The sequence below is a fragment of the Choloepus didactylus genome, chromosome 9, assembly GCF_015220235.1.
Source record: "Choloepus didactylus isolate mChoDid1 chromosome 9, mChoDid1.pri, whole genome shotgun sequence".
NCBI lineage: Eukaryota > Metazoa > Chordata > Mammalia > Pilosa > Megalonychidae > Choloepus > Choloepus didactylus.
The window spans coordinates 7,348,119-7,358,571 of record NC_051315.1 but is presented as its reverse complement, the minus strand read 5'-3'; the positions used below and the strand labels follow the sequence as shown (position 1 = coordinate 7,358,571).

General features: G+C 43.7%; 1 protein-coding gene across 1 annotated transcript; it reads left to right on the top strand.

The window, feature by feature from the left end:
- Positions 1-5,928: 5,928 nt before the first annotated feature.
- Positions 5,929-9,022, top strand: LOC119544170 (cleavage stimulation factor subunit 2 tau variant). The gene has a single exon (XM_037849355.1). It carries the CDS (start codon positions 5,944-5,946, stop codon positions 7,750-7,752), a length of 1,809 nt encoding a protein of 602 aa, XP_037705283.1. The 5' UTR covers positions 5,929-5,943; the 3' UTR covers positions 7,753-9,022.
- The last annotated feature ends 1,431 nt before the right edge of the window (positions 9,023-10,453 follow it).

Below are 10,453 nucleotides of genomic sequence, written 5' to 3'. Positions count from 1 at the left end.
GAAGGTCATGCAATCCACCCTAAGTAGCCCGACTAATAAATGGCAGAGACAGGATTTGAAGGCAGATATGCCTTCCACCAAAGCCCATCCTACTTCCTGTCTCTGAGAAGGGGCTTAAGAACAACAGGCAGGAGTTACCAGCTTTTCACTCCATCTGTTTTCCATGAGAAGGAGAAATCATTCTATGGTGCTACCAGGAGTCTAAGCCCTATATTAGAGGATTTTCCAAGGGGCTATCCCAATTCCATGGATTCTTATGAAGATTAAATGAGATAATGCATGAAAAATGCCTCACACAGTAGAAGGTCAATAGATGGTAGCTGTTGTTATGATTAGGATGATTTAGGGCTGCCACTCCTCTCCTGTATTAGCTTTCTATGCAGTGTAACAAATTACCACAAGCTTAAAATGACACCAATTTATTATCTCACAGTTTCCATGGGTCAGGAGTCCAGGCCTGGATTAGCTGGGTCCCCTTTGCAGGGTCTCCCACGTCTGCTGCCAAGGTGGCAGCCAAGGCTCTGGGTCCTCTTTCTCATTCATGTGGTGATTGGCAGAGCCCAGCTCCTGGCTGCTGCGGGACTGAGCACAGGTCCTACAGGCCATTCACCACTCCCAGACCCATGGCCCTCTCCACAACTTGGCAAGGCCAACGGGAGAGTGGCTGCTGTAGCTGCTCCAATCTCTGACTTCTACACTCTCTTTTAAAGGATTCACCTGATTAGGTCAGGCCCACCCAGAATAATCTTTCCATTGCATCTGTAAAATCCCTGCAAATTATGGGAGTGAAGCCATATTCACGGGCCCCACACATACTCAACAGGAGTAGATTATACAAGAGTGTGAACCACTGGGGATGGTCTTAGAATTCTCTGTCCCACACCTCCCACCCTTATTTGAACAGAACACAAAATCTCCTGCCAGAGGAATGAAACCCTAATGGTGTGCATTTTCCAGGTTCCCTGATACAATTTCCTTTTAGGATTTCCCAAACAAATGGCATTTGACATCAAAACTGGTTTTCTTTGGTTACTAGATTAGCCTTGAAACATGAAGCTGACTGGTGCAACTGTTTGAATTTAGGCAGACTCACTTATTTGGGATGTAAGAGCGTGGTTGGCTTTTAACTCTATATTCTAAATGTATCGGCGAGCTCCTTGGGTGGTTCAGCCCTAGAAGGCCTGAATATGTGCCTTAAGAATCAAGATTTCCCCCAGTTGACCCAATGAATGGGGAGGTCCCAGTAGACTCCCAGGTCTCATTAAACCAGGAGGAAAGCCAAATTTTTAGAGCTAGGAATGTGACTGGGGGGGCCTCTCACATCTGACCACTGCCCCCACCACACCCCCTCCTCCTAGTTCTCAACCTTCACTATGGAATGCTACTCAGAGCAGGAATTGTTATCACCCATCACACTGAGGAGCCCTCTGACAAGTGGAACAGACTGAATTTTTAGCTCTAGTTTAAAGAAAGAAAATCATTAATGCTAAAAATTCTTAATGAAGTGGAACATGCATTTTATATCCTCTCCCAGTTCCCTCATTACACAACCAATTAATATTTATGCAAACAAATATTCTCTTTCCTGCATCATCTTGAAGACAATGTCATGAAAAAGCACTCCCAGGCCAGGCTGCAGACAGGCTTGAACACCTCCAAGGTTGGTGCTTGATAAGTAGACTTGAGCATCGAATGTGAACGCCAGGGAATTCTCTTCTCCAGGGAATGCCCCCCACCCTGGGATGTTACACCTCCCTGGGGGAAGCCTGTAAGCAATATCTGCCTGATACACTAGTGCAAAATATTGCCCCTCTCACTACAAGATGGGGCATCTCTCTGGTGCCATTCGTACTCCAGAGTTCCCCATTGCGCCAAGCTGAGGCTCCCCTCTTGCTTCCCTAACTTTCTTACAGGTTTCTCCTCAGAGCAAGTAGCATCATCAATAACTCATCTACACAATAAATCGTTTTCTCTGTTCCCATATGACCTGAACTAAGCCAAACACCTACTAGCCAGGACCTCTACTAGCACCCTTATGTGCTTTAGTTAATGTACACCTCTTAACAATCTTATTTTCCAACAGAGGAATTGGGGCTTAGAATCCACGCCACCAGTACTGGGGCAATTTTAACCTAGAACTCACTATTCAACCAAATTATCAATTAAGCCTGAGGAGAAAAGAAAAATATTTTACATGATGAATTCTCAGAAAGTATTTCTCTCATGTATCCTTCCTGAAAAACATAATGCTTAAGGACGTGTTGCAGAAAAACAACAGTTCAAGGAATAAAGATTCAAATGATCCATAAAGAATTGAACTAACCAAGGAGAACATTGAAATGAAATCCCAGGGTGATGGCTGTGCAGCTAGTGTAAAGGCAGTCAGTTCAAATTAAGCCATTCGATAAGAAGAATGATTAAAAAGCTGGATGATCTTAGAGATTTAAGCTACATGCTTTCAATAGGAAAGTAAAAGACTGGGCTTGGGTTTTCATGCCCTCACTGACTTAAAAGAATAGACCTTGGGTTCCACAAGGCAAGAAGTTGGAACAGAGATCCCTGCTTAAAGGCAGGATATTATAAGGAATAAAACTTCAATAAAATGAGAACTAGGGGGAAAAAAATCTATCATCTGGACAGGAAGATGACAACAAAGCTTTTCTATACTTGGCCCATGGAAGTAGGAGTTGGGAGGGCTCTCCCATGAGCTACTTAAAAACCAGACCTATAGATATCTCACAGGGGTTTGATCTTCAAATTTTATCCCTGCATGTTGCATGAATTCTTCAGCCAATATATTAACTTAAAAATTGATTCAGGGTCAGAAACACCTGGGAGAAGAAAACAGCAAACACAAAACCCTCAGTGGGAAACACTCCCATTAGCCAGTTTGCACTGGAGTACCATGGTGGGGGGGAGCTCCTCTGAAGATGAGATCACAATTAAGTTTGTAAAATGCACAAGAAACCGATCCACCATGAGCAAGACTTCGCAGATACAGTAAACTGGAGAACTTGTAGCCTCAAGAACTTGAGATACTAGAAAAGTTAGAAATTAAATGTAAATAAGTATATTTAAAAGGATTTGAGATTTTAAAAAGGAATATAAATCATGAGAGAGAAAAGGCAAATTCTATTCTACTTCTAGAAATTAAATATATAGTCACTAAAATTTAAAATTCAGTGATTGAATAAAGCAGCATATTAGACACAACTGAGAGAGCAGAGAAACTAGAAGATAGGACTAAGGAAATTATCCAGAATGGAGCACAGAGATAATGAGAAAGAACAGTAAGAGAAGTTGAATCATGGAAGATGAAGAAGGTCTAATATATATCTGATAGGACATGCAGAAAAACACAATGGGATGCAATGGGGAGAGGCCATATATAAATAGAAAACGATGGCTGAGAGTATTTCAGAATTTATGAAAGTCATGAGCCCTCACACTGAAATAGCATAGCAAATTCTCGCTGGGTTGGAAATTAAAAAAAAAAAACAAAACACTTCTTAAATACTTCATTGGTCAAAGAAAAATATATAATGAAAGTGAGAATATGGCCAAGTAATATATGAAAGTGTTTAACCTTGCTAGTATGAGGGAAATGAAAATTAAAACAGCAATGAAAGATTGTATCACATCCTTCAGATTGGCAACAACAACAAAAAATTAAGTCTGGTAACACAAATGTGGGTAACAGTGTGAGAAAATGCGGACTTAAGTACCTTGGTAGTAGGAGTATGTATTGATACAACTCTGTGGAGAGCTGTTAAGCAATAAACATATAGTAAAGCTGAAGATGCACATAATCTGTGATGTGGTGATTCCCCCCTTAGATATCTCCCCTAAATATGTTCTCACACACGAGCACAAAAAGACTTGCAAAGATGTTCCTTAGCAGCATTGCTTGAATAGAGACAAGTGGAAACAACATCCATCAGTAGGTCAAAGGATGAATAAAGCCTGCATAACCTTTAACCAGGGTTTTAGTTTCCCAGCTGCTATAACAAATACCATTCAATGGGTTGGTTTAACAACAGGAATTGATTGGCTCATGCTTTCAGGGCTACAAGGCTGGCTTCCTCCCAGGGTCTGTATTTTCTGGCCGGCCAGCAATCTTGGGGTTCCTTGGCTTTTCCATCCCCTGGCAATGCACATGGGGGCATCTTCTTTCTCTTCTGGGTTCTGCTGACTTCCAGATTCTGGCTCCTCCCCAGAGTTTCTCCTTCTGCCTGACTTTCACTCTGCTTATAAAGGATCTCAGTCATCAGGATTAAAGCCCCACCTGTTTCAGCTGGGTCACATCTTAACTGAACTAGCATCTTGAAGAAATCTTATTTACAAGGAGTCACCACCCACCAAAATGCAAACCAAGACCAGGAACATGTCCTCACTGGGGTACACGATTAAATCCACCACAATCAGCAAGATGGTTAAGAATTTAGCCTAAGTAAATAACTGGGAAAGGATACATAGATGTATGTCCAGGTTGTTCACTGCAGGATTGCTCATAATAGGGGGAAAAAAGGAATAACTGAGATGCCCAACAGTAGGTAAACAGATATATTTGGCTCAACTCTAAAATGGAACATTATGTAGCAAATAAAGTGATGTGGATTTTTAACATTATTAATCAAAAACAAAATACAAAGATTTATAAAATGGCATATACCACAGTTGCATTTTTAATTAAATTGCATATTTATATGAGAAAATTCTCAAAAATATTATAGTATAATGCTAATAGGTGCCATCTCTGTTAGGATTCCATGGAATTTCTTTTTGCTTATGTGTAGGATGTGATTTTTCTAAAATGGCCATATATTATACACAGAAGGAGGCAGATAGTTCAGTTCTTAAAGCATTAGCTCAGCTGTCAGACTTTCTGGGTGTGAGACCTGCCTCAACCACCTGCTGGCAGTGAGGCTCAGGGCAGGAGTTGATGCTCTTTGGGCTTTGGTTTCCCATCTGGGTCTACACATGAGGCTGAGACGAGGGTTAAATGAGAATATCCACTTCAAGCCCATAGCGCAATGCCTGGTATACAAAAGTGCTCAATAATTTTTGGCCACTATTGTTTGTAATTAGTGCTCAAAACTGGGAGAAAAGACCTCTTTGTACACCCCCACTCATGATTGCTAGAACAGCATCTTGCTCACACCAGGTATCCAATAAATGCACTAAAAAGGAAAGAACGAATGAATGAATGACCAAGCCCAGAGACTGGTGGCTGCTCCGGGCGGGCTCAGGGCTCTCTCCCATTGCTGAGCAAGGTCTTCTAGTTCACCCATGAAACCAGGCCAGGCATCACCAACCCCACAACAGTGCCACACACGAGCTTCCCCAGGGCTGGGGTGTAGGTCCTGACATCACCTCATCCCCACTTCCCAGGATCAGCCACCAGAGGCACCAGCCTTGCTGGGGTCCACTCTGGCCCCAGTGTCCCTGCATCAATAACCAGCTTCCACCCACACCCTGCTCTACCTTTCTCTCATCAAATCCCCCACAACCCAGTGAACCTCAGGGTCCCACATCTCCCCTGCAGGTTTCTGCCTCATCCCTGTTGTGAATTAACACTCTGATATATTGAGAACCTTCTCTGTGCCAGTCCAAGGCTTGATTCTCCACATACAGGATTCCTTTCTAGTTGTCACAGCAACCCTGTGAAGTGAACAGGGATATTTAAATGGGAAAATTATATGTCGCACATCAGCCCCAAATCCAATTTCTTAAAATATACCTAAAACAATAATGTAACTATGTAAAATAACATGTCAAGATGTAAAATGCTTCTTATCACTAAAAACTCAATATGATTATTAACTAAGAACTGTTTTGTCATAATGAGACCCCCCAGCGCCAGCAAAATCTAAGATGCACATTCATTTTGCTGTGCAAGTGAAGTCTTCAAAAGCCTACAGGGCTGTTTGCACAGACGGAATCATGTCGAGTTTGACTGTGAGAGACCCGGCGATGGATCGATCACTGCGTTCCGTGTTCGTGGGGAACATTCCATATGAGGCAACGGAGGAGCAGTTAAAGGACATTTTCTCGGAGGTTGGTTCTGTTGTCAGTTTCCGGCTGGTGTACGATAGAGAGACGGGAAAACCCAAGGGTTATGGCTTCTGCGAGTACCAAGACCAGGAGACCGCGCTTAGTGCCATGCGGAACCTCAATGGGCGGGAGTTCAGCGGGCGAGCGCTTCGGGTGGATAATGCTGCTAGTGAAAAGAACAAGGAGGAGTTAAAGAGCCTAGGGCCTGCAGCGCCCATCATTGACTCACCCTATGGGGACCCCATCGATCCGGAAGATGCCCCTGAATCAATTACTAGAGCAGTCGCCAGTCTTCCTCCGGAGCAGATGTTTGAGCTAATGAAGCAGATGAAGCTCTGCGTCCAAAACAGTCACCAGGAAGCTCGAAACATGTTGCTTCAAAACCCGCAGCTGGCTTATGCGCTGTTGCAGGCACAAGTAGTGATGAGAATCATGGATCCAGAGATTGCTTTGAAAATTCTGCATCGTAAGATACATGTCACGCCGCTGATCCCGGGCAAATCTCAATCTGTCTCTGGCCCAGGCCCCTGCCCAGGACCAAATGTTCTCCTGAACCAGCAGAACCCTCCAGCCCCTCAGCCTCAGCATTTGGCTAGAAGACCTGTGAAAGACATTCCTCCTCTGATGCAGACTCCTATCCAGGGTGGAATTCCAGCCCCGGGGGCCATCCCAACTGCTGTTCCTGGACCTGGAACTGGTTCCTTAACTCCTGGAGGAGCAATGCAACCCCAGGTTGGAATGCCAGGGGTTGGCCCAGTGCCTTTAGAGCGGGGACACGTACCGAGGTCAGATCCCAGAGCTCCTATACCTCGTGGGCCCATGACTACTGCTGGCCTGCCTCCTAGAGGACTGTTAGGAGATGCTCCAAATGACCCACGTGGAGGGACTTTGCTGACAGTTACTGGAGAAGTAGAGCCCAGAGGTTACTTGGGCCCACCCCATCAGGGTCCTCCCATGCACCATGTCTCTGGGCATGACACCCGTGGACCTTCCTCACATGAGATGAGGGGAGGGCCATTAGCAGATCCCAGAATGCTAATTGGAGAGCCCAGGGGACCCATGATAGATCAAAGGGGTCTACCCCTGGATGGTAGAGGTAGTAGAGATTCTCGAGGGATGGAGACTCGAGCCATGGAAACCGAGGTCTTAGAGACACGAGTAATGGAGAGAAGAGGAATGGAGACCTGCCCAATGGAAGTTAGAGGCATGGATGCAAGAGGAATGGAGATAAGGGGCCCTGGCCCCAGTTCAAGAGGCCCTATGACCAGTGGAATCCAGGGTCCTGGTCCCATTAATATGGGGGCAGGTGGCCCTCAGGGTCCCAGACAGGTTCCAGGCATTTCAGGAGTGGGAAATCCTGGAGCTGGCATGCAGGGAGCAGGCATGCAGGGGGCAGGCATACAAGGGGCAGGTATTCAAGCAGGGGGCATGCAGGGGGCAGGCATACAAGGAGGAGGCATGCAGGGGGCAGGCATACAAGGAGGAGGCATGCAGGGAGCAGGCAAGCAAGGTGGAGGGCAGCCTAGCAGTTTTAGTCCAGGGCAGAGCCAAGTAACTCCCCAGGATCAAGAAAAAGCAGCTTTGATCATGCAGGTTCTTCAACTGACTGCAGATCAGATTGCCATGCTGCCTCCTGAGCAAAGGCAGAGTATCCTGATTTTAAAGGAACAAATCCAGAAATCCACCGGAGCTTCTTGAAGGATTTTAGAAAATACATGGGAGTAATCTCAAAGTTAATTCTGTTGCATGGAGAATGGGTGCAAAAAGCTGATTTCTGCATCCTCACACTTGAATGATTAGAGTTTAACTCCTCCTAGAGCCTAATTTCATTTATTCTTGTTGTCTTTTTCTTTCTGTTTTCCTTTTCATTTTTAATTGGTGTTAGGGGGAGGAGGGAGTGGGCCTGTTCACTTTAAGTCACCAGAAATATACAAAAGTAACTCTGAACATGATTATAGTTTAACAAATAAGATTACAAAGAATACGCAGCAATATGAAAGGTCTCTGCAGTATGTTAACTACATTTTTAAATATTGAGTAGAGCTATGTGAAAACTGCACATAGAGACTAAGGTAACCTGTGTTAAAATGGTAATGTGCTAAGACAGTTTAAGATTTTAAGTTGTAAAATAAAGACTTTTACCTCAGAATTATAAAGATAAGTGTTTTGGTAAGCCATTTAAAATACAAAATCCTATTTTGGGGTTAATGGGATGCCATATTAGGTTAAGCATTGTTTTAGTGTTTTTGAATTATTTTGAAATGTTAGAGCTAACAGGATAAGTTTAAACTTGTGGTATTGGAATTGCTTTTTTCTAAAGCTATGCTACCTGAAAAATCAAGGAATGCACCTGGTTTTATGTTGCTTCATTTATCCCACCCTTCAGAGACACTATTCTGGTCTAGCTTTGATTAGATTCAGTCTCTCAGTACCTTCCCTTTTCTTAACAGTCTTTAAGATCTAAGTCAAATCTGGATAATTTTCACATGGAAATTTGTATCAGAGCAAGTATTAGTTAACAGAAGCCTAAACTTCCACGTAGCCAGATGATCTTACTCTGGAGAAGAAAAATATCTGGTTACGTAGTTAAAAATATTTAATACAAGGAAAGAGCTAAGACTTAGAAATTGAGTTATTTTTCCCTTTAAGGTTTTTACATCCTAAATGGTAATTAACTCTTTTTACAAAGTTCTTTGCTGCGCTGTTGTTGCTTGCTATTTTACTATTGTTTTTTGTACATACTGTTAACTTTCCCATGTTTTCTATGTGTTTCTCCCATGCTGGAGTGGTAACTCGCCTTCATATATATGATTGTTCTGGTTAATACTAATTCATAGTTGGTTTCATTATCTTGAAATTACAGTTTTATCACAAAGTTTTAGCTGAAGAGTTCTAATGATGAAAACTATTGTGTTATGTTCTTTATTGTAGTAAAATTGGCATTATTTAATGCAAACTAAATAAAAAGAAAGCATAATAAAAAAAAAAAAAAAAAAAAAAAAAAAAAAAAAAAAAAAAGCCTACAGGATAGGCTGATGGTCTACCATGGTATTTGGAATGTAGCTTGAAATCTTTCTCATGTTGCTTTGCTTTAATTGAAGTATAATTTATATGTAACAAAGAGTACAAATCTTAAGAATTTGTATATAACATGTACCCATGTAACCACCACCCATAATAAGATAAAGAACACTCCCAGCTCCCCACTAAGTTTCCTTGTGCCTTTCTCAGTCAATACCCCCAGCCCCCAGAAGGAACCTCTCCCCTAATATCTATGACCACACATCAGTTTGCCCAGGTGAGCCCTCACCATCCAAGTGGAGGTGGCAGAGAAGCCAGCAGGCCTGATGCTTCATCAAGCCACTTCTTTGCCTCTTCCCTGTTGCGCTGGGCCCACCACTCCTGGAGAGAGGGGCTTGGAGCCAAATGCAGATGCCACAAGGCTGCAGAAAAGGACAGCTGAGGTTGCCATGCTCCCTCACCATATCACTGCAGAAGTTTCTGCCTCCGCATCCCATCTGCTCCAACAGGAGCCCAGAGGATAGCCTGCAGATTTCGTAAGGATGGGCTTGCGCATTTTCTTTATTCTTAGACAGTTTCTCACTTTCTTTCTCCTATGGCCCTCCTGACAGTGCAAGAGAGATGTGTGGGAGGAAGGCAGCTATAACAAAGTCCTCAATTCATTATTAAATCAGTCCCAGATATGTGGCAGGATGTTTTTGGCCAGGAAACAGGATTTTAGGTCTCTACACAAGAGGTCCATTATTTTTAACCTGAAGTTAAGAGAAGAAACTCTCTCAAGGTAAGGACCTCAGAAAACTCAAGCTTACTTTCTTTCTCCCGCAATTTTATAGCAGTAGAGATGTGGTAAACTCTAGAAGAGCTACCTTAAAGAGAAAAAAATTGTAGACCATAAAAGTACCTGATAAATATAGTGCTATGAAGTCAACAGGGGTGCATCCTACAGTGTAGGATGGGCTTGGGTTCAGGAAGCAGGGTCTAGCCTCGGCTCCTCACCAGTTAGCCTGGGGAGTCCTTTCTCCTCTCTGGGTCTTGGTCTCATCTATAGCAAGAGGAGACTGGGTCAGCTCCCTCCATTCACTGAACATGCATTGAAACCCATCTGGTTCTGACGCAGCGTCAGGCTCTGGGGACCTGGAGATGAACTGGCCAATTGCCCTGACCTCCAGGGGCTCCCAGGAGGTGGGGGAGAATGGAAGTGACACACAGAGTGGCCAGCGCCATGCAGAGGCTTTGTGGAAGTGCATGGAAGGGGCACTACCCCAGTTGGAGGGTCAGGGAAGTGTCACAGAGGACATGGCCCCTGAGCTCAGTGTTTAAAGGCAAAGAGGAGCCATCCAGGTTGGAGGAGGGTAGTATGTAGGCAGGGAGAGCCCAG